At 38.7% G+C, this 27530-nt stretch overlaps 1 protein-coding gene and 1 non-coding gene across 3 annotated transcripts; both read right to left on the bottom strand.

Moving 5' to 3' along the window:
* Positions 1–299: 299 nt before the first annotated feature.
* UTP6 (UTP6 small subunit processome component) lies at positions 300–27530 on the bottom strand. 2 transcript variants are annotated; one of them, XM_068530554.1, is made up of 19 exons: positions 27341–27530; positions 25675–25759; positions 21336–21377; positions 21005–21097; positions 19942–19989; positions 19421–19484; positions 17623–17741; positions 14537–14614; positions 13544–13625; positions 13015–13096; positions 11564–11748; positions 10940–11019; positions 10490–10567; positions 8313–8492; positions 7414–7494; positions 7099–7208; positions 6258–6324; positions 3559–3631; positions 300–2166 (listed from the first exon to the last, which is right to left on the bottom strand). In XM_068530554.1, exons 1-19 carry the CDS (start codon positions 27430–27432, stop codon positions 2009–2011), a joined length of 1797 nt encoding a protein of 598 aa, XP_068386655.1. In that variant the 5' UTR covers positions 27433–27530; the 3' UTR covers positions 300–2008. The 2 variants fall into 2 exon arrangements, with proteins under 2 accessions (XP_068386655.1, XP_068386656.1); XM_068530555.1 differs by lacking the exon at positions 3559–3631.
* On the bottom strand, positions 14336–14458 carry LOC137755662 (small nucleolar RNA SNORA54). The gene has a single exon (XR_011072055.1). It is a non-coding gene; the product is annotated as a small nucleolar RNA SNORA54 (small nucleolar RNA).

Genomic DNA, 27530 nt, shown 5'->3' with positions numbered 1-27530 from the left:
ACCACCACCCCCGCCCCCGTCCGTGGAAGAACTGTCTTCCACAAAACCGGTCCCTGGTGCCGAAGAGGCTGGGGACTGCTGCTTCAAGGAATCACCCACCACCCTCTTTACTCTCATCTCTTATGTGCAACATGTATCTCTTTCCTAAAATAAAAAAGCCCTTTAAGGATTTAAATGTTGAACTTCCTGGGACTTAACGGAGTGGAGAAAGAGGAGATTTTTCTTATTTTAAAACAAATGACACACAAACACCATTTTGGGTACAAAAGTTCATAATAAAGATGCCCTAAAATAGACTCTAATATTCATAGGAATTTAATATATAATAAAGGTAGTATTACAAATCAGCAGAGACAAAAATGGCTACAAACAGTGTTGTGGAAAATTTAGTTAACTGCATGGGGGAAAAAATACTGAGTTGTCCTCAGCCAGAGGCAGGGTTTTCAACAATAGAAATCATACATACAAAACCTCTGGACCTCAAAAAACACCACAAAAAAAAAGCTGGGGGCAAATAATTTGCAAAAAAGAAGAGATGAACTAAAGATGACTATTCTTAGTACATAAAAAACTCTTATAAATTAGTAAAAAAAAAAGGTCAAAAAATAGTCAAACATGAAAAGACATGAGAGCCAGGAAAAATGCATTAACTGCACTGATATCAAAGAAATGCACATTAAAACAAGGATATATCACTTTTCACCTATTAAAATGGTAAAAATAAGAAATATAATGCCCACAGTGCTTCAAAGTATTTTCATACATTGCAAATTGGCAATACTTATCAATATTCTTTAAAACAGTTATATCCCTTAATACAGTACTTCTACTGTCAGATGTCAGTCTCCTAAAGAAATAACCAGGGATGTTAACAAAGATTTACAAGAATCTTCACCAACAGTACTTACAAGAAAAAATTAGAAATGACAAGGTCCAACCATAGGGGATTAGTAAAATAAGTCATGCCTCATCTATACAATGGAATGTTCTGAATTCATTAAATCTTTTTAAGGCTATTTAATGACATGGAAAAATAACATAATATTAAGTGAAACATAATAGTAAGTAAAACTGCACTGAATGCTTCTTCCAGTGACAGCATCATAGTGTTAAGTTACAGGATGTACAATTCAAACAACTGTCTCCCCTGCTCCCAGAACGCCCTTCTCTACTCCAAGCCATCCTCCATCCTCGCCTCTGAAGCCCTTCTCTTTCTAAGTTACTCCCTACCCCTACCCTCCTTTTGTTGCGGGGCCTCCCCAATGTAAACATTTCTCTGCAGATTGGTCCCAGAGATAGAACACGCTTTTATAATCGCTTAAACCTTCTTAAAGGACAACTTTTCCCCCAATACCCAGCATCCTTCTCTGCTGCTTCAACCAACTCAGGACATCCAGCTCTGTTCCTCCAACCCTTACCTCCATCCCAAAAAGCTTCTCTTCTTTCCTGCCTATGACGGGCACTCAATGAATGAATGAATGAGTAAATGATCTAACAGTATAAATCCAATTCTAATAAAGGAAATCAAATTAGTGATTTTAGTCCAGATGACAAAATTACAGGATGCTTTTATTTTCTTTTCCACATTATTCTATTCCACCCATATTTTCTACAACAAATGCATATCACATATATTTTTATAATAAAGAGAGAATAAACAAACAGAACTGTACTTTCCTCTCTATTTTAACTGACCCCTGGGTCTAGATTAGAGATACTCAAGTTTGACCGGTGGTAATAAAAGAAGATCAGTGACATGATTTCCATGTATTTTGGAAAACATTCAGGACCTACGGTAGGTCTGGCCTCAACAATTGGCCTCTGGCCACTAAACAGCAGTTCTCTTTTCTGGAATTAAAGATTAACGCATTAACAAAATTAAAGCATGTCTCAAAATCAGACACCATCTCGTCTGCCATCTCAGCAAACTGCAGATGAATGCATAATACAAAACTACGCAGAGGGCTTACAATACTATTTCACAAAGTTGGCTGTGTTCTTCCTCTTTTCACAACTGGCCGGCCTGGTGCACAGCATGTTTAGCTACAAACTGCTCTGCTGACTCTCCCTGCAACATTTTCATGGCTCGCCAGTAGATCTGTCCGCAGTGCTCAGGTCTACCAAGGGGGTGGTTCAATTCTTCTTTGATGTAATCCATCCAAAGATCTTTAAAGGGAACCCAAAAAATTACTGTAAACATACAATTAGGTAACTGACAAGGCTTTATTACATAAACTTAATTATTTAATATCAATTCAATGCAAGATTTCTAAGAAACTTAACTTCTTGCTGTTATTTTCCTAGAACCCTATGTAAAACAATACCTCTCTCAGCTTCTTTACACTATGGTATTTCAAAGACTTTTTTTTTTTTTTTAAAGTAGAAATCTTCACTTGGATCGTGACAGTCTAGTGCTCTCACCTTCTGACACAGCCCACATTCTACTATAGAATGTGTATCTCTCAAGAAACCTGCTTTTGGGGCTTCCCTGGTGGCGCAGTGGTTGAGAGTCTGCCTGCCAATGCAGGGGACAGGGGTTCGAGCCCTGGTCTGGGAGGATCCCGCATGCCGCGGAGCGACTGGGCCCGTGAGCCACAATTGCTGAGCCTGCGCGTCTGGAGCCTGTGCTCCGCAACAGGAGAGGCCGCGATGGTGAGAGGCCCGCGCACCGCGATGAAGAGTGGTCCCCGCTTGCCGCAACTGGAGAAAGCCCTCGCACAGAAGCGAGGACTCAACACAGTCATAAATAAATAAATAAATAAATAAAAGAACGTGAATTTCTTTAAAAAAAAAAAAAAAGAAACCTGCTTTCACTTTAAAAAAAAAAATCATGACAGTCTATATATTTCATAAACTCAAAAATACTAAATATTGTAGAGGGAGGATTTTGCTGAGTCTATTTCAAGGTGAAACAGACCTCAATGAGTTCATTAGGACCTTGTCAGCTTGCTTAATAAAACTTGCTTGGGTTAGTAAAAATGCCATATTCATTCATTTCACCAGAAGAAGGTCTGCTGAAACCTTGAAAAAGCTAATGTATTGTTTTAAATCTGAGTTTAACAACTCTACATGTCAGTTTTTGAGTTCACAAGTAAACAGACTTTACATGACTTACCTATACCGAGAAGTATGTTTTACAAGTCCTATAAATTAGACACAGACAATGTGGCAACAGCCCATGACAATCTTCGTCAATTAGTATCCCGCTACCCTTCTGCTGTAATTCCCACCCCATTTTGTTCTGACCTACATTATTAACCTTTTCCTTACAAATATCACATTTTTCAAGAAAACCAAACCAAATGAATCTCCTTCTAGTCCAGAGTTCTTAACAGAAGACCCATGGATACCTGGGCTTGTGAACTTGAAATTATAAGCAAAATTATGTCTGCCAGCATTTATGCACTGAGTGAGGGAGGAGGCAGGGGAAGGATGCCAAGTTATATCCGCAAAGAGGCCCATGACCCCAAAGCAGTTAAGAACCACTATTCTAACCATCATAGGTTACAGACCACACATGCAAACAGACCCATGTGTCTATAACTGAAGTTTACTTACCAGAATCTACAGATCCAAATTCTCTCAAAGCTCTCTCATAATATTCTCTTAAGTTCGCTATCTTGCAGGATTCCTAACAAAAATAATCAGACAATCTTGCCTCAAAAGCCTAATTTATAATGTCACAAATTCTTTTCACACATATTGTTAAGCAGATATCAACTATTAGGCACTTGAAGGGGAGGAGAGATAGGTTTAAATGAACACAGCCTGACTCTGAACTTATCCAGAGAAAAGTCAAAGACACTACATGGCAGAGTAAGTAAACGCCAGTGATAAAAGCACTTTGTTCTGGTGGCATGGAAAAAGCCTAATTAATTCTCACCTGGGGGAACATGGGCACCTCCACAGGAAAATATATGTGAAAGCCCTGAGGGAGGAGCAGGATTTAAATAAATAAATGGGGAAGGTTCTATTCCCTATGGCAAGGGATTTCTTCCTTTGAATATCTGGGCTCTGGCACACGTTAGCCATACCCACCTTAAAACTTATTATATCAAGGCAAAATATATATAAATACTACTTATATGAACTTCAGGAAGTTTTTTGAACCCATCAGACAGACCTTAAAGTTTCCTCACCCATAAAATGAGGACAATAATATCTCTTAGGACAACTACAAGGATTCAATTAAAATGCTGATGAATTACGCACCAAGCAGAGTAGACAGTGCTAACTTTACAATCAATGAATGTTAATTCTTCACCTCTACTTCCATTTAAACGTATTCTCCTTGTTTCATTTTCAAAGCAGATTAATTAACATCTTCAGTTTAAAAATCTTTTTGTGTAGTCAAATAACTATTTCCGCATTCTAATTTCTCTTGCTGAGACTGTACTATTTCTATAAAAAGCCAGTTTAACCTCACATCTTACATAAGCATGAAAAACAGAATCACACTTTGCGAAGGGCTCATAGTGTGCATGGAACTGTGCAAAGTCCTTTCCATCCAGTCTCCCATTTGGCCTTGTAACCCTCACACCCCTGAAACAGGTATTCCGACCTCCTTTACACATAAGGATGTCGAAGCTTAGAATTAAGTGACCTGCCCAAGGCACATAACCATTGTGTTATTAATCCAAAGCCTGGCTATGAATTATTGTGCTAGACTAAGTCTTATACTGTAAGACAAGAACAGATCACTGACCCACACAATGGTCAAACCTATGAAAATAAGAGTTCAACCTCATTGTTAATTTTTCAATTAATTTTTAATGGTCAATTTTTCAAATAAAAATAAACACCAATCCCTGGACTTCACTGGTGGTCCAGTGGTTAAGACTCCACGCTCCCACTGCAGGGGGCATGGGTTCAATCCCTGGTTGAGGAAGTTCTGCATGCCGCGCAGTGTGGCAAATAAAAAAAGTAAAATAATAAAAAAATAAACACCAATCAAAATACCAAAATAAAAGAGAGAAGGCGAAACTGAACACTTGGAGAAGGTATGGAGGAAACAGGTATACTGATATATAGATATATATATGGTGATTATCACTATAAATAAGTATAACTTTTAGAGAACTATCTGGCAATATGTACAGAACCATTTAAAAAGCCAGTATAGGGACTTCTCTGGTGGTCTAGTGTTTAAGAATCCACCTGCCAGTGCAGGGGAGACGGGTTGGAGCCCTGGTCCCGGAAGATCCCACATGCCGCAGAGCAACTAAGCCCGTGCGCCACAACTACTGAGCCTGCGCTCTAGAGCCCGTGAGCCACAACTAATGAGCTCGCGTGCCACAATTACTGAAGCCCGCATGCCTAGAGCCCGTGCTCTGCAACAAGAGAAGCCACCGCAATGAGAAGCCCACACACCGCAATGAAGAGTAGCCCCCGCTCACTGCAACTAGAGAAAGCCCGCGCACAGCAACGAAGACCCAATGAAGCCAAAATAAATAATTAATAAATAAATAAACTTATATATAAAAAAAAAAGCCAGTATCTCCAGTCCTCAAAAGAGAAGGAAAAAAAAAAACTATATAAGCAAAATGCTTGCAGCGCTGTTTTCAATATCAAAAATCTAGAAACAACCTAAACGTAATAGAATGGTTAAGAAAACTACAGGTTTAAGAATAATACAACAACCATTAAAAATGATGCCAGGTAAAAACACAGGAATGTGTTTACAAAATGATGTTAAGGAAAAAAAAGTGAGAACCTCCACATGTCACGTAAGTCAGAAATAAAACATCACAAAACTGTGCATATGTATGTAAATAAGGATTAAAGAAAACAACAAAAATAAAAATAAATATGATCGGTTGTGTTATTGCAAGGGGATTACAGATGTATTTGGACTTTCATGTATAATTTTTTTTAACTGACACTTTCCTGTATTTTTTCTCATTCACAAGTTCAGTTAAAAACACCAGAAACAGTTACGAGTGCCTACTCTCTACCTCACAACCCAAAACAAGAGACAAACAGGGCACTGGAGGCAGACAAGCAGCATCCCACACAGCCTGGCAGGGAGGACTTCCTGTAAGAGGTGACATCTGAGTTGTCTAGTTTCCAGACATGTACCTTTTATTCTTTGCTTGATCACCATTCCTAAAACCACATCTATGAAAAAGGGGTTGGAGGAAGGGACCAGAAATTATACTGTATTATAACGAGAGCTTTTTAAATAACAAAATGCTGCCATAGATTAGTTAGCACTAATCCATTTTCCCAGACAAAAAATGCATAGACAGGACACTTACTTGCTCCTTTTCAAATTGGATCATCTTCCTGAAAAAATCAACTGAAAATGGACGGCTTTCCTGTAAACTAAAAAGGAATAGGGGGAACCGTTATCTTCCACAGTGAAGAAAGCCTCTTACATCGCATGAATATAAACACCTGCGCCACTGCCTCCGCCACACGTAGTTGGATAAAGTCCTGGCTGCAGTTCAGCATGGCGACTGGACCTGGCCACCAGTCACTCACCATTTTCAATCTCCAGTGCCTTTACTCTTCACCACCACCAAACACCTACCCAGTTCTCTTCCTGTTCTCCTTTCTCACTCTCAGGGTTTTAAGTTCCCTCTCCTTCATCTCAGGGTCTTTTTGAAGGAGACCAAGAACTCCATTTCTAAGAATATATTCTAAGAAAATAATTTCCAATATGGACAAATAATATTTGTGCACAAAGGTTCCTCAAAGCAGTTACTGTGGCCAAATAAATCATGGCACGTCCACAGGGTGGTATATCATATAGCTGTTTTTAATAAATGTTATTTAAGAAGAATTGTAACTCGTAGGAAAAAGGCCAGTCTAATGTTCATCAATAAAAGTGGTACACCACGTGCGATTATAGCATAATCTCAGACATGTGAAAAACAAATTTTAAAATGATACACTAAGACAGTTTTTCTCTTGATGATAGGATTACAATGAATTATTAGTTACCTCGCTCTCTTTTTTTTAAACTTTCCACAATGGGTATGAACTAAACAGCTCTTGGATTTATTCCTCCATCTATTTGTGATTCATATAATCTGGGTACGAGGGGCTAAGAATGGGGTTGAGAGACTCATAACAGCCATGCATGTCTGCGAGTACCTTTTAAACACAGCTCTGGCCTTTTTGTAGCCACCACTTCGATAAGCCCAATCCAGGTACTTATCCCTCAGAGTGACTGAGTCGCCACCCGTGACAGCTAAGACAGCTTTCTAAAATTTAAAAGAAAAGAGAAACAAGCTACATGAGGAAATGTCTACATATCAAAACAAATTTTCCCAAAACCATCCCAGGCCATGCAATGAACAGTGCTTTAAAAGGAGCACCTGCTTTAGAAATAACCCTTTGAAAGCTAGCCAACTAGCAGGGCTATCTGCTCATTCCCCACACACAAGACTTACAACAGGGGGCCTGTACCTTAAAGATTGCTTCAGTGTCTTCTTGGCTTTTGGCACCTTCACTCCACTCTGCCCAAGAAATCCACAATGGCAGACAAATCTGCTCACAAGTTAAAAAAAAAAAAAAAAAGTTAGAAAATGACATCTTAGCACTATGCTGTGAAAACTAGTCATTATAAAGACAGGTTCCTCCTGAGATAATCAATATATGCAACACAGAGTCATTCCCAGTCTGCCCCACTGTACAGAACTCTCAGTGCTTGGCAGGAATGGTACACCAGAACACAGACAGCCTTCGGACCCAGTTGCCCAAAGCAATACTCTCCTGTTAATTCTACTTCCCCCCTGTTGGGGAATACTGCCTAAAGTTATTATCATCAACTATCAGTAAGTTAAGCACTTAACAACCCAAAACTAGTCAGACCCAAGCTACCCAGGTCACGTCTCTGCTGTGTAGGACCACAACACAAGTGCTAACTAATCTAGGCTGAACTATCTAGCCTTTGCTCATGTCCCAGCAGCACATACAAATGAGCGGTAAAATAACTATGATTTTTTTCCCCCTATTTTAACTCCTGGAATATCTTTTTCCTACTAGTATAAAAAATTCACTGCAAAGCTTTAAGGTTTAGTCTTTTAAACTTTAAAGTTTAGAAATAATATTCTATTAGTATTTCTCACTTATAAGATATATAAACAGGAATAGAAAAGTTTACATAATTTAGTCGACTTTCAAATAATGAATTAGAAATAGGCTGGTAAATGGAAGTAATTCTTCCACCCATGACCCCTGAACCATCACCACAAATGCACTCTGGGGCCAGCTTTCCTTAGACAAGTCTACTCCAAATGAGCTTTGGCTGCAGTCTTAAAAGGTTTCCCAAACAGAATGAAATACAAAAGACACAACTCACAGACCTGGGGTTTCAGGTGCACAAAGGCTTCTTCAAAAAGCATGGCTACGTCAGGGCTCTTTGAGGCAATCAGCACCTGCAGTTTCACCTGCCACATCATCACGGAGCCTGGGAACAATTCCATCCCGGCTCCTGCCACCTCCAGAGCTTCCGTAAGGAAGTCATGGCGCAGCAACAACTCGCTCTGGATAAGACAAAGCGTCATTGGAAAAGTATCTACTGCGAGCTACATTATCTACGGAAATGGGGACAAATAAAGACCTCATGCGAGGCAATAGATACAACAGCCTTTCTACTAAACCTTTCACCATGGCGGCCAAACAGGCACAAAGTAAAAAACTTGGAATTTCTCCTCCATTCCCTGCTCCTATCCCCAAGGGCTATCAAAAAAACATAGGTGAAAAGCAGAGGGCCTAAATAATTTAGGTTGAAAGTTATATTTTTAATAAAATAGTTCACTATAATAAAACCCACATCCACCACCAGTATTTGTGGGATGGTAAAGAAACAAGTTTATTCATTCAAACAGAGTTGGGCACACTATAAACTAAATAATGGGTACCTATTTTTCTGAAAAGAGTCATGAGACTGTTCATGCCACAAACTTGGGAATTTTACTTTAACAAATATGACCCAACAAATAAATGAACAGGAGGAAATATCTGTTTAAAAATGCTTCCGTCCACACTACTGTAACAGGGAAAGAAAAACCTAAAACCAATCCAATTCTACAAAATTGTGAAAAAGCAGGTAAATGGCAGTATATAATCCATTCATTCAGCAAGCATGTTAACTGCACGCTATACAGTCTAGATTCAATAATGAGGAGGTCAGGTGCGTTCCCTACTGCCCACAGCGCCTCCAATTTAGTAGCAGAGAGTCTGATACGTACCATCACAGAAAAAGAATCATATGCTACAGAGTACAAAGCAGAAGCACCCAACAGAGTCTTTGACAGTGATGAGAAAGGACTCCCAGAAAGGAAGCCCCATCTATGCTAAGACTTAAGGAAGAACAGGCGTTAGGTGAAAGCAGAGATCCCCAGGAAAAGAGAAGACTCTCCCATCAGCATGTGCAAGAAGCTGAAGATGCTAGAAAGCTTGGATCCGAAAGGAAATCCAAGTTCAGAATGCCAAAAGAAACTAATAATGGAAAGAGATCAGGACTGCCAAGGCACTCCAAGCCACGCCCAGCTGAATTTACAGGGTGGGACGGACTGTCCTGCCAGCAGCATTCAGTAGCTCCAACAGAGCGGCTGAACTCATCCAGGCCTGGGATTTTTCACAGATAGATTCCATAATGGAAGAAGGGTACCCAGTCGTGGTACAATACAATACGCTACTAATATATATATCAATAGTTTATGTCGATCTACGTAAAAAGTATAGAAAAAATGTTAATGTAAAAACAGTACCACACAATACAAAATAGCAAGAAATTAATTGCAATTACATAAAAATTGTGTAAATTATATAAATCAAAAGAGGTTAAGAGTTATACAAATAAAAGGCATTCAATAAATATAAAGATTTTTGTCCTTTTTTTTCCACTAAGAAAGTATTTAAATACATTAACACATTCACCATCTCATGGCATGCTCTCAACAACTTTGTGAGGTGGCAAAAACAAGGATCACTATCATTATTCTAAAATCAAGTAAACCAACTCAGAAGGGTTAAGTGGTTTGCCCATCACCTACCTATTAAGTCGCAAAACCCAGTCTAGACCTGTGTATTCCCACACTACATTATTCTGGTCTCTATATAATAGTCCTTACCCACTTCAGAGTATAAGGATGGGTTAATATGCCTCTTACTAGAATGTCAGCTTCTAAAACACTGAACACATCTAATTTGTCTTTATTGTACCAACGGTTAATCTGAGACAAGCATAGGTTCAGGAAAACATGAATGGATGGACAAACAAAATACACCCAGTTGTGACTCTGTTCTGAGTGTTTTCCACTATATATTGCAATATTCCTCCCTCTACTGGTACAGATTTCATTTCTGGCACACACTAAATACTGACAGCCAAATAATAAACACTCTCTACATCTACCATGCCAATCTTTCAAATGTGCTTAGTCATAAAACTATATATATTAAAACACATGACACCAGCCTGAACCAACCAGAATTAAGTACATGTAATTGACACTGAATGTGTCCAGGTCCTTACCCACTGCTTGTACTGGAATTCTGGTAGAAGTTTGAGATCATGTGCCTTCCTGAATGCAACCATGGTTCTTTCCAGCCTCTGAAATCAGAAAAAAATCTCTCAGTTCATCACAAAACTCCCAGCAGGGGTCTTTGGCCTCTGACAGGAACGAAAGCAGTTTTACATCTTTCTGAGAATTGAAAGAAGGGACAGAGGTGGTTTCACTTATGATTAAATGATCTAGGCAGTGGCACCAAGCACAGCCCAGTAAGAGAGGACCTCCTTACCTGGTGGCCAGAACTAGGGCAAAGCAGACTCAGACCTTCAGAATGACAGGTCACTCACAGGACAAAGAGTGGTTATGCAACAAGTTCTTGGAAGCTGTCTCAGACCCCAAAAACCTGTGCCTATGTTCCTCTTTCAGAAGACACTTTCTAGTCAGCCACTGTAACCACGTAACAAAGTCAATACCTTCTCTCTGAGGAGCCGACTGCTCGTCTTCTTAGCAAACCTTTCCATGCAAAAGTTGATGTAACACTTGCACATGGCCTCTGGAAAAATCAGAGAGATTATGTTGATCAGACCAGCAATTCTTTTAGTTTAACAGTCATCGTACATCTTTTCTTTGAAGGGAAAACTCCTCTGAGGAAGAGTTTAAACTAGTCTGGTGAAAAATATAAGTTATTCTGATTACAGCCTATCAAACATCTCAAATACTGAGGGCCAACAACTGAGTAGTGACATAAATACAAAAATTAAAAGCCTTATCCATGTCATGCACCCTTTACCTTTATTTTCCAATATTACAAAATTATAAAGTAAATCTATAACAGAAGATAATTAAGTAATGATAATGAAACAACCTTCTGAATGATCACATCCTAAGTATCATTTATTTCCCCAAATAAATGAACAAATGCCACAGCTATCGAGGAAGGTCATAAAAGAGAAAGAACAAGTTGGAAAGCCAGGCACACTGTAAACTACCACAGAGAGGTTCCAGAAGTGGATTCTGGTCATGGGAACGGAGCTTCAGGTTCCCAGGCAGGAAGGAACACCGTTACTCCTCAGCACACAGGGCCTGGAGAAGCTCACCTGTACACAGCGTCTTCACCGCCTCTTCATACACAGCGCAGCACCTCTCCTCCCGGCGGCCCACCTCTGCCACTTTGGTTTGTTTCGCTGTGGGCGGCTCTTCTCCTGGCTGTGACTCGATCTCTAATTCTCGCCGGGCCACATAATCCCAAGTGAGGGGGTCGTCTGTATGCAGAGCCTGAAGGCTGAAAAATACTGACATCAACCTAGGACATAAGACTAACTCACAACATCCAACAGAGAGACAAGACTAACTCAGAACATCAAACAGAGAGACAGTCCCAATGCTCTGAAAATGTACCCAGGACACCCCTTTAACAATTCCAGCACCAAAAGAGTCATTTCCCAACAGGCTCCCCAGATGTCTTCACCCTCACTATGTAAATGTTGTCAATAGATCAGAGCTGTCACACACTTGTTAGTTTCAGATTGTTTCAGACATCATTCACAAATGTTAACTTGTAGGTTAGCTCTCAAAGTCAAACCAGCAGGTATGTGTGACAAGATACCTGGTTCTCGAGCCCAAGAAAACCTTATCATATCTAGACTCTTGATTTTCTCTAATAGAAGGAGCCTACTCATGTACCAAAACCCTAAAGGTATCCACAGAGCAAACGGATCCAAGTTCTCTCTTATCTCCTATGAAAGTAAGAGTCCTATTAAGGGTGAAGTACCCACAAGGTAGGCTGCAAATAATTCTTCAACCATATAACCAGACATTAAAAAGAATAATGTCTGGGGCTTCCCTGGTGGCGCAGTGGTTAAGAATCCGCCTGCCAATGCAGGGGACACGGGTTCGAGCCCTGGTCCGGGAAGATCCCACATGCTGAGGAGCAACTAAGCCCGCGTGCCACAACTACTGAGCCTGTGCTCTAGAGCCCGCAAGCCACAACTACTGAGCCCACGTGCCACAATTACTGAAGCCCGCGCGCCTAGAGCCCGTGCTCTGCAACAAGAGAAGCCACTGCAATGAGAAGCCCGTGCACCGCAACGAAGAGTAGCCCCTGCTCGCCACAACTAGAGAAAGCCCGCATGCAGCAACGAAGACCCAATGCAGTTAAAAATAAATAAATTAAATAAATATATTTAAAAAAAGAATAATGTCTGATTACCTGCAGCACTCAACTATAAACATTCATGAGTACAACTCTCATCTTAAGGACAAAAGACATGCCAGGAAAGCAGGAATATAGATTTTTATATAAGCTATAGAACATATTTCTTATTGAACAAAGGCAAACTATTTCCCAAGGGAAGCCAGTAAGTGAGTCAAACAACTTCTCCAAAAATACATATTTTATGTATACATAAAATACTATACAATAGTCCTAAAACAGCTTTCTTCCAAGGATTTTGTATGGTATCTTCTTTCCCCCTTTCTAAATACCCAACTTCAAACCCTTACCACAAGATCAAAACAGACGTATTCACTCTTCCACTATTTTACTTACTCATCATAAATTTCTCGTTGCAGATCTTTAGCAAAGTCGAATAGCTGTGCAATTGAAAGCAGTGACACATGAAATTCTGCACCTAAAATTTAAAAAGCGGGGGAGGGGAGTAAGACTCCAAAGGAGCACTTTCTTGAAGTACTGGAGTTAGTTTTGGTTGTTTTATAAAGTGGGAAGTAAGATAAAACAAAAACATCACCCATGGTCCCACTACACAAGCAAAGTCATTATTAATATTTGAGTATTCATTAAGGACTTTATTCTAAGCATCTTTAGGACACAAAAGAATGTACTCAATCATTTATTCTTTTCAACTCCCCACATGATTTAAGTGCTCAAAAACTTACTGAAATGTTCAGTTATAATCTAAGGGGAAATAAGCCTTTTCTGAAAGAATCAGGACACTATTTCCTACAATCAGAGTTTTATACACATTCTAACAGAAATTTTCAAAATAGGCTAAAGGTTCCTCATTATAAATTGAATGTTTCACTTTCCCACCATAAATAAATTTTCAAAGGATACCTACTTTTAATTATGTTTACAGAATTTTTGTAGATGATCCTTGCCAACTCGCCCATAAGGATTTCTTCAGCATACTCGAGATTCCCCTAAAGAGTATGATATTAAACATCTGAACAGGTAATGCCAGTAAGCAGAAATAGCGCTAGAAGGAAAATTAACAATCCTAGACTACCTGTGCCACATGACCTCTGGCAAATCACATCTCTCTCTGGGCCAGTCCCCTCACTTGTAAAATGTACAGCTTGAATAAGATCACTGATCTTCCAACTGTATTCTCAGGCTCCTGGAGTTGTAGCAAGATTACACGGCTTAAGGCCTCACTCTCTACCTAGACCAGAATAGGTCAGGTTTTACATGCCATGTTTACCCTTCTGTGTAAGATTTTATTTGGATAAAACAGTTCAGAGCTGGTAATCACAATAACAGGTGATAGTGAAGTTCCTTTTTCAGCTCTAACATTCTCAAACTTGTTTCTTTAAACTTACTCTGTCACGTAAAAAATTACATAAAAAGGAAAAGAAAGAAGGCTAGGAATCACACGTTTCACAACCTTTCTTGAGCTCCCTTGACCCATTAACATATCATTTAATGAGATCATAAAGAACAGTATTTGGCCATTCCATCAGTAATAATTTCAAGGACCACTCCAATTAGTCCAAATGTCTATTTTTAAAGCACAAAATTCCATTTTTATTACTAAGCCCATTTTAATTAAATCAATGCAAGACATTTAAAAGTTTCAATATATTAAGTTGGAAAGAAAAATACATTCTAAAGATTTTCTTCTTTATTCCCACTTTGTCTCCAAGACCTGAAACCAAGAGCCACGAGGCGGTCAGTCGCGTGGTGCTGGAACTGCTGTGGCACTGGAATGGAACCCGCCAGCCACGGGCAGACCAGCAAGTCACGAACAGTGCTCCTAAAGATTTTCTGTTACTCCTAAGCAGGTTCAAAACACTATATCTTGTTAACAAGTGACAATACATTAGGATCTTACCACATCCATCTTGGCTTTTTCAAACTCTTGCTTTTCCTTCCTCAATTTCTCAGCATGCATCAGCTCCATCCTAAAATACTAACACAGAAGGGAAATAATGAACTGAAAACCTTTGGAGATAAATTTTTAATTAGAAATATATAACGTGCCTCTTTTTACTCATAAATATCAGACCTGGGGAACTGTGGAGGGAGTGTTATAATCTATCTTGTTATGAAACTAGCTGACATTGACAAGGCATGGATTTTTTTTTTTTTTTTTTTTTTTGGCCACGCCACACATCTTGCAGGATCTTAGTTCCCCGACCAGGGATCGAAGCCGGGCCCCCACTGTGACAACCAGGGAATTCCCTCTGCTGAATGTTTCTATACAAACATATGGTTAACACATAATACAAAGTTGGATTTGTCCAGAATTTTTAATACTTTGAATTCTATGTTACAAGACATATTAAAATGACAAGTTTTAAAACAATGTTTATACTCATTAACCCAAAAATTCTGCTTCCAGAAATCGATAAGGAAATAATCCTAAATACCTAGAAGTTTCATACACAAGGGTATAAGAGCAAATAATGCAGACAATCTTAAGTGTCTAAAAGTAGGGAAAGTGAAATATATTATAAAAGAAGCAGACTGGTGATGCAGCCATAAAATAGTTACAATAATTTAGTAATGGTACACCACAATTCTAGTGATATTCTACTTTGTTTTTAAAGCTGGCTATAAAATTTTGCATATAACACAATTACCATTATGTGAAAAATGTGCACAGGAAAAAAGCCTATGAAGAAATATTAATAGTATTTGTCCTCAGTCATACTTTTTCCTTTTCTGTGCTTTTCTGACTTTTTTCCCCAAGATTTTCTACAAAGTACATATTACTTTTAGAGTATAAAATAAAAAACAATCTTTATTTTTTTTAACAAATGCAACTATCAGAACAGATAATGTATATCTCAAAATGTGACTTGGAGATACCTGGAGATTCCCAAAACCCTTTCAGGAGGTCTACAAGGTTAAAACTATTTTCATAATAATATAACATGTTATTTGCCTTTTTCACTCTTATTCTGTCAAGAGTTTAAGGTTTTTCAGAGGCTATATGATGGGTGCTATCACCCACACTGAATGCAAAAGTAGAGACAAGAATATAGCTGTCTTCTATTCAGTCAGATATTCAGGAGATTAGCAAATATGTAAAATAAGGCCATTCTTCTCTTTAAACTTTGTTTTAGAAGAGTTTTCTTCATTTAAAAATAAGTAAACTATATTGACATGTAATGGGTTTATTATTTTTAAGTGAATATTTTTAGATTTCTTGGTTTTAATTTTCAATTAAATTAAATTTCAATTAAATATTTAATTTTCAAATAAAAATTAACAGATAACCCATATAACAAAAGATCCTTGGGGATTTCGGTAATTTAAGATTGTAAAGGGGTCCTAAGACCAAAAAGTTCGAATACCACTAATATAAATTAATATATACTAACATGGGACTATATTCATGATGTATTAGGTAAAAATATAGAGCACAAAAATGTGTAGTAGAATCCCACTTTTCAGAATAAAGCCTGTTTTAAATATCTGTAATATGCACAGAAGTATGGGAGGTAAAATTATGAGTACTTTTTCTGTTACTTTTTTCATAAAACTGCTTTCTCTGAACCATTTATAATAAATAAATTCTATTTACTTTTGATAAGAATAAGCAAAAAATCTATTTCCATTTTGGAAAATACAAGTCTAGGCAATTGTGAAAGCCTCCAAAAAACATAAACAATAACACCATACAATAGCACTCTAATAGCAGGGATGACTGATTCTTATAATAGTTTCTCAATAAAAATAATAAAGGCCACAAAGAACTGTCTAACACAATATGAAGAGAAAGGACACAAGACTATAATATAAAACATTAAATTACTACAAAACCAAAATACTGTTGAGACAGCTACAAAACCTATTAGCTTTAAGACCCATCACACATAGGGGTCTTAATGAGGGTCCCCCTCATCACATAGGGCTTAATTTTCCTTTGAAGGCTCAACAGTAGTTTCTCCCTTATTCTGACAAACACCTCAGAAAAGGGTGCAGTTTCAATAATATGTTATTGAATAATATGTCATTATTCATATTACATATTACATATTGTATACGTAATATGTAATATTACATATCACATATTGTATATGTAATATGTAATATTACACATTATGTAATATGTAATATTACACATGTAATATTACATATTACATGACATATAATATTACATATTACATAATGTGTAATATTACATACGTTATGTGTAATATTACATATTATTGCATAGTACATGTTACATATTTTACATATCACATATGTAATATTAATCTGCATAATATGTACAATATTACATGATGTAATATTATTACATGATATGTAATAATACTTAATATATAATATGTACTGTGTAATAATAAATTATTACATATGTAATATTGCATGTGTAATATTGCATATTATTATATGTGATAATATGCCATTTCTAGCATTTGCTGATTTTTTAAAAAATTAAGTCTGGCTATCATTCATTGTTCTAGTGCACCCCTCTAAGAGGGAGTAAGTCCACCAGGAGGGGAAGGAAATATCTATCTCAAGAAAACTAGATGAAGAGAATGAGAAGAAAGTGGGAAAAACAGCAAGGGAAGCCAAAAGGAGCAGGAAGGGGATGGGAGGGGAGAGCAGGAGAAGGGGAGGGGAATAAATGAATGAATGAATACATACATACATACATACATACAAAGATATAAAGATGGCTGAACCCTGACCCTCAAGTAAAGAAAGGTAGGGTCCAGTTCCCTATCCCTCCCCATGGTAATGGACAGGTAGGAGTTCCAATCTCTCACTAAACACCTGGAAGATAAGCAAAGTCAACACCTACTACTGGCCAAGAAATACCCTTGTGACCCCCTTTCCCCAGCAGCTCCCCTACTTATTCCTAGTCTCCATAAATCGAAGACTTTTTAACTTAATAAAGTATATACGTCTCCAGAGGACCAAACTAAGACATGACTCTCTCATCTTATGTTCACACACACTCACCTCTTGATATAGTTTCGGGCACTCTGGATGAAAGCGCAGAGCCCGAAGAAATAGTTGTCTTGCACTTTCTGAAGACAAGCGATCTTCCATTTCCCATTTGGCCGCCATAATCCACAAGGCTGTAAGTGAAAAACATCAGACTTCATTTCAATAAAGTAATCAAGTCAGGTATGAAAAGACCAATGCTCCAATTTTGATACCCAAAGATCTTTTTTTTTAAATCTTACCAAAAGAGGAAGAGGATGGAGATAGGGAATTTCTAATGGTTATCTGTAAAGTATTGTTGCTTTATCTAAAATTTAGAGTGTTCTAAACCAAATCTGTAAATGTTAACATCTGTGCATACTTATGTGCCCGTTACTCTATTCCATCAGATCTAAGGTCAACGTCATCATTAACTCACATACAAATTTTTAATGTCTTAAAACGCTGGAAAAAATTGTACATCTTAGAGTCAGTGAAATAAATTATTTTGCTCTTTTCTCTGTATTTAAAGTAGTTGATAGTTTTTTTCAAATGACTCAATTATTAAAGTAAATTTTTTATTGTACCTACTGGGAATAAAGTCTTCAAACAAACAAACAAAAAACCTTTGTCCTTCTACATAAGAAATTAACCTTGAGGTAACATTCTAGCTATCTCCCTAGAAACTTCATAAAGATCAGCGATTACCAGACACAGAGAATGGACCTGAGGACACGGGGAGGGAGAAGGGTAAGCTGGGACGAAGTGAGAGAGTGGCATGGACACATATACACTACTAAATGTAAAATAGCTAGCTAGTGGGAAGCAGCCACATAGCACAGGGAGATCAGGGAGATCGGTGCTTTGTGACCACCTAGAGGGGTGGGATAGGGAGGGTGGGAGGGAGACGCAAGAGGGAGGAGATATGGAGATATATGTATATGTATAACTGATTCACTTTGTTATACAGCAGAAACTAACACACCATTATAAAGCAATTATACTCCAATGTTAAAAAAAAAAAAGATCAGCTATTACCAGGCAAGAGTGCTTTTGGTAAAAATGACCCACGGTTTGTAACTGTGTCTGGACGAGGAGGGCTACGAATGGTAGAGAGCCACTGCTCTGGGCTTTCTTGAGCAAGTGACTCCTGAAACTGAGCAGAGTTCACAGATATACCACCTGGAAGCTGCACCCATCCAGGGGTCCTCTACGCCAGTGCGGCTCCTCTGCCCACTCCCGTACTCTCATGCCCTCCCACCAAAGACAAGCCTCCGAACGGCTGACAGTACTAACGTTGTCTTGTTGTATCCTTCGGAATCAACCGGTGCCAAATGTAGCCGATTTTGAGTCTTGTGTGCTGTAAACCGAATACTCCAGAACAGACACTGAAGCACCTTCACTATAAAATATCGTACTGCTTACACAGTGTTCACAAGAGAAGTCTTTCTCTTACAAAACTTGAGTACCTACTCTGTGCTAATCGCTGTTGTAAAATCTGTATTAATATTTTCCCCTTTATGTTTCTGAAATCCTCAGATTTGACTGCCTCCAAACAGAATTCCCCTCAAAGAACTGAAGAGTTTCTTTCACCATCAGCTAGAAAGAAACTTAGTCCTTCTTGCTCACAGATACAATACCTGGCACAGTAACTAGTTCACAGTAGCAGGGATGAACTAAGAGGCAGCTATTCAGGAATAAAAACTGCCGAGGCCAAGTTCATATGCTCAAGTTCTCAAAATAATTCTCTTAGGTTTATCAAGCAAAATAAATTCCAAAATGGCTTGAGTCTATAAAAAAGGTAGAAAAGGAACTGACAAGGATTTCACCATACCTGGCTTGTTCGAATGAATGGCCAACATGGCAGAGAATACCTTGCTAAGTTGAACTTTGGTAGCCTGTAAAAGAAGAAAAATTCTACTTCCTGCACAGCAAAGTCATTGTTATTAAACTCTAAGTGATCTGCACTGTACCCTCACCAACTGTGAACTCCAATGAGGTGACATCTGCTATTGCTAAGGACGTATAAACAAATACAGATTCACTCAGGGTTCTCTTCTACCTATACCATGTAACATAAACGTTTTAAATATCTAAAAAATGTTTTCAACTTTACTGAACATATATGCATAAAGACCCTTTTCTTTTCAGCTGATATGGAAGCCATTTATATAGTCATTCAAATATGCAAATGTTGTTACACTGAGGTTCAGCCTTCTTGGGTTCTTTTCCCATTTGTTAACCTTACACACCTTTGGAGAAAACATGGGAGTTCAGTAGTCAAGAATGAGGTTTAAAATGCAGACTAACCAAAAGCGGGAAAGAGGGACCAAGATAGGGCTGCCCAATACTCACCCACTTCTTACAAAAGACTACATAAGACAGCCAAAGTTGAACATCATCCTGCAACAAAAGCAATGGAGTAAGTTGCCTGAATTTGAATTTTATATACAATACACTTTTTTTAAAAAAAATATTTATTTATTTATTTATGGCTGCGTTGGGTCTTCGTTTCTGTGCGAGGGCTTTTCTCTAGTTGCAGCGAGCGGGGGCCACTCTTCATCGCGGTGCGCGGGCCTCTACTATCGCGGCCTCTCTTGATGCAGAGCACAGGCTCCAGACGCGCAGGCTCAGCAATTGCGGCCCACAGGCCTAGCTGCTCCGCGGCATGCGGGATCCTCCCAGACCAGGGCTCGAACCCGCGTCCCCTGCACTGGCAGGCAGACTCTCAACCACTGCGCCACCAGGGAAGCCCCTACAATACACCTTTGCATTCATTAATTTTGTTTGCAACAGAGGCAGATTTCAGAAAATCCAATGTGCCACATCCCTCAGCCTATTAGGCTGCTCCTTACCCAAGCCTTAGATCTCTTAACCATGACAACCTGTTCCGTCCCCCCACTCCCACCTACTATGATCTAAGACAAAATTTGTCATCTATCCAATTTGTTCAATGCACTTCTGAAATGGTCTCAATCAGAGGCAGCAAACTAAAATTTGTCATTCCCAAGAATCCAAAGTACTTCCCATATAATATATCCCGGTCCCAGAACCAAACTTGAAGAAAACAAAGTTACTGAGGTGCTGCGCCTACTCTAACCTTATCTTCCACCTCCAAGTACCCCAGCTCGGGGTACTTTATTTAGAGACAAATCCAAATCCCAGACAAGTTTCTGATCCTTAAATATGAATCAAATCCACTGTTTTCAGCATCATCCTCACAGACTAACTCTAAGGTAATGCGATCAATTTTCTTAACGGTTTGATAAGTGGTTTCAAGTCATGATGTTATCATTAGAATAAGTATTGAGATACCCAAGATAAGAATCCACAATCACACATTTGAATATCCATATTCATAATACGTATAATACACACCTTCACATCCCTTACAGCTAAGGGCACTCTGAACACTTACTTTCCACTTGGCTGACGCACGTCGGAAGACACCTTGTACCCGGTGTACAATAGAATTTTCAATCTCATCCTTCTTAAATGAATACCCAATACGCTAAAAAGGTACATTAAAAAAAAAAAAAGCCTCAGTTTAATCCCATTAATCCAAAGCAGCATTCCCAGTTGATCTTTAAACAGTACTGGTAGAGAAAGCAAATAATTACAAGTATCATTATGAGCACACCACCACACAATTATCAATGCCAACTACTTCCCAAACCCAAGTTCTAGCTTTGCAGTCACACTATTTAATTCTATATTTTTTTCCAACTTCCAGAAAATCATCTACTTACAACTCGTCTTCGCTGGATCAGTTCCAAAAGATTGATTTCATACTATGAAAGAAAAACATACAAAAAAAGAGAAAACAAGAAAAAGTATAACCTTTTATATAGAGGAGATTTAGTCAAAATCATAAAGTAAATAAAAATCAAGAACATAAAACAGAAAATAACTTGCTATCAAGAAACCTAATTTACAGTAAATGTCTAGCATTCACTCAAAATTCACCTTGCCTCTGCAAAACTCAAAAACACATACATTAGCATGCATCTAAACATGTTAGATACGAAGAAAGCATGTTACTAAAACTCTAAGACTTCTCAGATTTACAATATCAGTCTAACTTCCTAGTCTACAACAACGTGTTCAAACTTTTAGGAAACTAACCATTCAAAAATTTTAGCTGACGCACAAGCAAATAAAGCAGATAAACAGGGTTGTACTAGCTGAAACAGGGCACCTAATTGGCTCTCCCTACCCTCGCCTCCAAAGGACCACTGAGAACCTCTAAGACTCTCCAAAAACCACTACTATATAATTCCTCTCTAAGCTTGAAGACTACTAGAGACAGAAGGCGCAGAACCTTACAAGACCGCATGCTTCCTTTTAAAACTGTCTTACGAAATATCTGAAGCATACAGAACACACATGCAGCTACCACACAGCTACGTCAAAGCCTACATTTTACTATATTTGCTTCAGAACGTTTTTAGAAATAAAACATTTCAAATAAAGGCAAAGCCCCCCATGTCTGATTCCACTCTTCTCCCTCTCCAGAGGAAATGATGATCTTGACTCAGTTGTTTATCTTTCACAAGCATAACTTCAAACTTTATTATAATGCTGTCTTGAATGCTTTTAAACTTTATACAAATGGTATCATACTGAACCCATCACTCCATATTTTTACTGAACATTATGACTTCAGATATATCCCTGCTGTCATGTGGAATTTAAGTCCATTCATTTTAAGTGCTGTATAGCATTTCATTATACGAACGTGCAATTTACCTATCCTTCCTCCTGGGATGCGTATTTGTTTCCAATTTTTCTATTACAAAAAGCTGTAATTAATTTTCTTGCACACATCTTCTTGTGGATATATCCAGGAACTTTACCACTAACATGTAAGCTCCTCAAGGCCATGATTTCTGTCTGCTTAATTTATTGTTGAACCCCATCAGTGCCATGTACATAACAGGTACTCAATATATACTGTATGACTGAATGAATGAAATTGCTGGGTCACACAGTACACGCATCTTCAACTTCATGGGATATTGCCAAATTGCTCTTGAAAGTGATGGGACAAATCATATGCTGATACTGTCAGTCTTTAAAACGTTTATTAATATGATGGGTATAAAGTAGTACTGCACCCTGGTTTTAACCGATACTTACCTGATTACTAACGAGGCTAACATCTTTTCAAAAGTTTACCAATGACTGATGTTTCCCCTTTGTGAACTGCATGAACCTATTTCTCCAGTTGTTTTCATTTTCTTTCCACTTGTTTGTCATTTCTTCTTGATTTGTAGTTTTTTACATATTCTAGATTCTGACTATATATGTTGCAAATATTTTCTCTCATTTTGTGGCTTATCTTTTTACATTATTTATGATGTCTTTTTTGCACAGAAATTTTTACCTTTAACATAGTCAAATCAATCTTCTCTTTCATGGTTTGTGCTTTCACAGTCTTCTTCATTTTAAGAAACTTCCCTACCAGAATGTAAACTGGTACAGCCACTATGGAAAACAGTATAGAGTTTCCTTAAAAAACTAAAAACAGAGTTGCCATATGATCCAGCAATCTCACTCCTGGGCATACATCCAGAGAAAACTATAATTCGAAAAGATACATGCACCCCAGTGTTCCTAGTAGCACTATTTACTATTTACCAAGACATGGAAGCAACCTAAATGTCCATCAACAGATGAATAGATAAAGAAGATGTGCTATATATACATAATGGAATACTACTCAGCCATAAAAAAGAATAAAATAATGCCATTCGCAGCAACATGGATGGACCTAGAGATTATCATAGTAAGTGAAGTAAGTCAGAAAGAGAAAGACAAATACCATATGATATCACTTATACGTGGAATCTAAAATATGACACAAATGAACTTACTAACGAAACAGAAACAGAGCCACAGACACAGAAAACAAACTCAGGTTACCAAAAGGGAAACAGGATGGGGGAGGGATAAATTAGGAGTTTGGGATTAGCAGATACAAACTACTATATATAAAATAGATAAACAACAAGATCCTACTGTATAGCACAGGGAACTATATTCAGTATCCTGAAATAACCCATAATAGAAAAGAACATGAAAAACATGTATACATATGGATAGCTGAATCACTTTGCTGTCCACCAGAAACTAACACAACACTGTAATTCAACTATACTTCAGTTTAGGAAAAAAAGAAACTTTTCCCTGCCCGAAGTCATTCTTAATTTTTTGTAGATTTAGTTTTCCCACCACATTTAGCTACTCAGTTCCATAGGAATTTATTTTTGCATGAGGAAGGGATCTAATTTTATTTTTTCAATGTGGATCATCAGAACCTCAATATAAAATGCCACTTATGTCTCATAGCAAGTATATATGGTTGTGTGCAGGCAGAGGGGGTATACATGTAAGAGAGGTGTGTATGTGAGTTTTCATATCTACTTATTTCAATTTGTGCTCTAAAACTAAACAAATCAACCTAATCCACACATAGCTCTTCAGATATATGAAGGGTGAAGGTATTTGCCACTTCTTAAGTCTCCCTAAGGTTAAACATCTCCATTTCCTTCAATGATTCCTCCCAGAACAAGGTTTACGTCCTGGCTGCCTTCTAACCAACCTCTCAAAGTCCTTCTTAAGATGTCATCCTGAGCTGACAATGCTCTAAACATAGTCCGACAAGTGCAAAATACTTTTTTTCAAACCAACGTCTTCTGAGTGCCTACTGTTTGCAACCTCCTCTGCTCAGCTAACTTAACCCAACACTCTACTTCTGTTCATGTGATCACTTAGATTATATGCTTTGACATGATATACTTCTTGATCTATTTTGATATAGCAACCTACTGAGCCTTGGGACCCCCTTCAAATACAAGATTCTTAGCCAGGTCTCATATATTTTTCATTCAGTAGGTTTTTTTAAAAGCTAAACTTAGAACCTTTTATAATGTTTATTAGTGTTAAAGTATAAGATTTATTTGTTTTGGTTTTTAACTTTATTTATTTATTGGCTGCGTTGGGTCTTCACTGCTGCACGCCGGCTTTCTCTAGTTGCAGAGAGCGGGGGCTACTCTACGTTGCGGTGCGTGGGCTTGTCATTGCGGTGGCTTCTCTTGTTGTGGAGCACGGGCTCTAGGTGCGCAGGCTTCAGTAGTTGTGGCACACGGGCTCTAGAGAGCAGGCTCAGTAGCTGTGGAGCACGGGCTTAGTTGCTCCGCGGCATGTGGGATCTTCCCGGAGCAGGGCTCGAACCCGTGTCCCCTGCATTGGCAGGCGGACTCTTAACCACTGCGCCACCAGGGAAGTCCCAAAGTATAAGATTTATAACATCTAATTATTGGATTCTTTCTGAATCCTGATTTTATCATCCAACACATTATTCTCCCCCACTGAAAACTGATCTAGCATGTGTGTGTGTGTGTGTGTGTGTGTGTGTGTATTTTTTTTTTTTTTTCGGGGGGTGCTGCGTTGGGTCTTCGTTGCTTGTGCGCGGGCTTTCTCTAGTTGCGGCATGCAAGCTCTAGAGTGCAGGCTCAGTAGTTGTGGCACACGGGCTTAGTTGCCCCACGGCATGTGGGATCTTCCCAGACCAGGGATTGAACCTGTGTCCCCTGCATTGGTAGGCGGATTCTTAACCACTGGATGACCAGGGAAGTCCCAAGCATGTATATTTTATCTTCACTCAAATCTTCCATTCATTTACAGGACTGAAGAATCTTGCAGCATACCTCACCTCTCTCTAAATCGACAGACCTCAGGCACATTAAGCGTTAACTTCCTAACCATGTGCTATCATCAAACTCACTTTCCTTTATGTTTCCCCACAAGACATAATTGATCAAACCTCTTGCTGAAATCCTGATACACTGGGTCTTTGGCAGACTCTGATCTACTAACCCTATAGAAGAAAACAATGTTCAGTTTGCCAAGGACCAAAGCCTTAGTGGAGCAACACTATTACCAAATTACCTCTATTCCTGTTCAAAAATTACCTGTCTAATCACCAGTTCCAGAATTTTGTAGAAAACTGACATCAAGCTCACTATTCTATAACTGATTTTAAATTTGTGAGGGCATTAAAAGGTAATAAAATTATTCACTTACTTGAACATAATTGATAAAGTCTTCCTTAAAAAGAGTTCTTCGCTGTATTCTGTATTCTAGATCTGAAGCCTTTTTAATGATAGCCCTAAGGAGAAAGCCATTTAAAATGTAACACTTGAAACAAGAAGTTAAATAAATAACTTTGGAATTTTTAAAGTTTATTTTTAATATATTTGAAACATCTATTTGCCAAAATATATAATTCCCAAATAATTATCCTTCATAAGCAAGTACATATTCCTTTTTTTTTAAATAAATTTATTTATTTTTATTTTTGGCTGCACTGGGTCTTTGTTGCTGCCTGTGGGCTTTCTCTAGTTGTGGTGAGTGGGGTCTACTCTTCCTTGCTGTGTGGGGGCTTCTCACTGCGGTGGCTTCTCTTGTTGTGGAGCATGGGCTCTAGGCACGCGGGCTTCAGCAGTTGTGGCTCACAGACTCTAGAGCGCAGGCTCAGTAGTTGTGGTGCATGGGCTTAGTTGCTCCGCAGCACGTGCGATCTTCCGGGACCAGGGCTCGAACCCGTATCCCCTGCACTGGCAGGCGGATTCTTAACCACTGCACCACCAGGGAAGTCCCCATATTCTCTTACATAATTACCTCTGTGTTCTTTTTTATTATTATTATGAAAGTATAGTTGATTTACAATATACTGGTTTCAGGACTTCTGTGGTCTTAAGGGCATGAAGATGTACCTTAAAACTTTCATGAAAATCACCTCAATCGATTGCCAGGACCACGGACATTCCCACCAGCAAAGTAAATAATGTTAAGTAGTACTTTACATTATTTATATGTGGTATTAGTAGAGATCTCTTTTCCTCCAAATTCAAGTCACTTGGGTTTTAATAATAATCAAATTTCTTTCCTAAATTCCTCTTATTTCTGAATTTTCAACAGGTAGATTTAAAAAAAAAAAACACCTAGATTGTCTCTACCTATATCACCACTGCAAAGGGCTTATGGGAGAAGACTCACTGTATTTAGCTAAGGAATGAACTAAATACAGAGTCCACTCTTATTAAAGAGTCCACAATATGTTGCGTTTCATAAACAAATGTTTACTTTAAGGTTCCCATAGCCACAGTACTACATTCGCAGTCATTGTAAAATGAAGAAATAGTCACAGTAAACCATTAAAAACTATTATACAAATTAATGAGTAACAACTATATACTAGTTGTTGGCTAAGCCCTGGGGTAAAATATAAAGTCGAATTAAATGATCCCCATCTTCAAGTCTTGTTAGAATTATCTACTCCTCCCGGGCTCCCACGGCTCTCTGTTCACATCTCTAGGGCAGTACTCTACTACAATCAACTTACAGTACGCTGCACTGCGATCAAAATGTTTCACTTGTCTGTCTCCCCCACCATACTGTGTCAGGGCAGCTAGCTCCTGACGGGCGGGTATCCTGGTTTTATCCCCTTTATAGCCTCAAAACCTCCTCCACGAAGAGCTGTCAGTATGTTCGAGGGGTAAATGGACGGATCACCTTGCAATGAATGAGAAATTAATTCTGGGCATCATCAGAATCTGGAAATGGGCTTCTACAACATTAGAAAAAATAAACACAACCCAAGTGCCCCCTATCCCTGCCCCCCCGCCACACACACGCCCCAGCCTCCCCTCTACCCGCCCCAGCCCTTCCTCTTCCTCCGCTCTCTCACTTAATCTCCGCACGACTGAACAGTCCAATGCGCTCCAGCTGTTGCAATTCCGGGAGTCGATCCTCTATGCGTTCCTGAATTATCTCCGCCATGAGGTCGAACTCCACAACCCGACAGCGACCTCCTCACAGCCAACACGCTCAGGAAGCGCCCACTCTCTATTCCGGGGACCCGGCCTTGACGCTCGCAC

This window comes from Eschrichtius robustus, chromosome 20 (genome assembly GCF_028021215.1).
Source record: "Eschrichtius robustus isolate mEscRob2 chromosome 20, mEscRob2.pri, whole genome shotgun sequence".
NCBI lineage: Eukaryota > Metazoa > Chordata > Mammalia > Artiodactyla > Eschrichtiidae > Eschrichtius > Eschrichtius robustus.
This window is presented reverse-complemented; position numbering and strand designations above follow the sequence as displayed.

What these genes read in the sequence shown, in the direction of transcription:
- UTP6 (XM_068530554.1), bottom strand. Translation starts at nt 27,432, where the DNA reads ATGGCGGAGATAATTCAGGAACGCATAGAGGATCGACTCCCGGAATTG. An exon ending in TTCTGTAAACATAATTAAAA is followed by an intron (nt 13,097 to 13,543) that starts GTAGGTATCCTT and finishes TTTAAATTTTAG; the next exon opens with GTGCAGAATTTCATGTGTCA. An exon ending in TTGTGCACCTGAAACCCCAG is followed by an intron (nt 7,495 to 8,312) that starts GTCTGTGAGTTG and finishes ACTTGTGAGCAG; the next exon opens with ATTTGTCTGCCATTGTGGAT.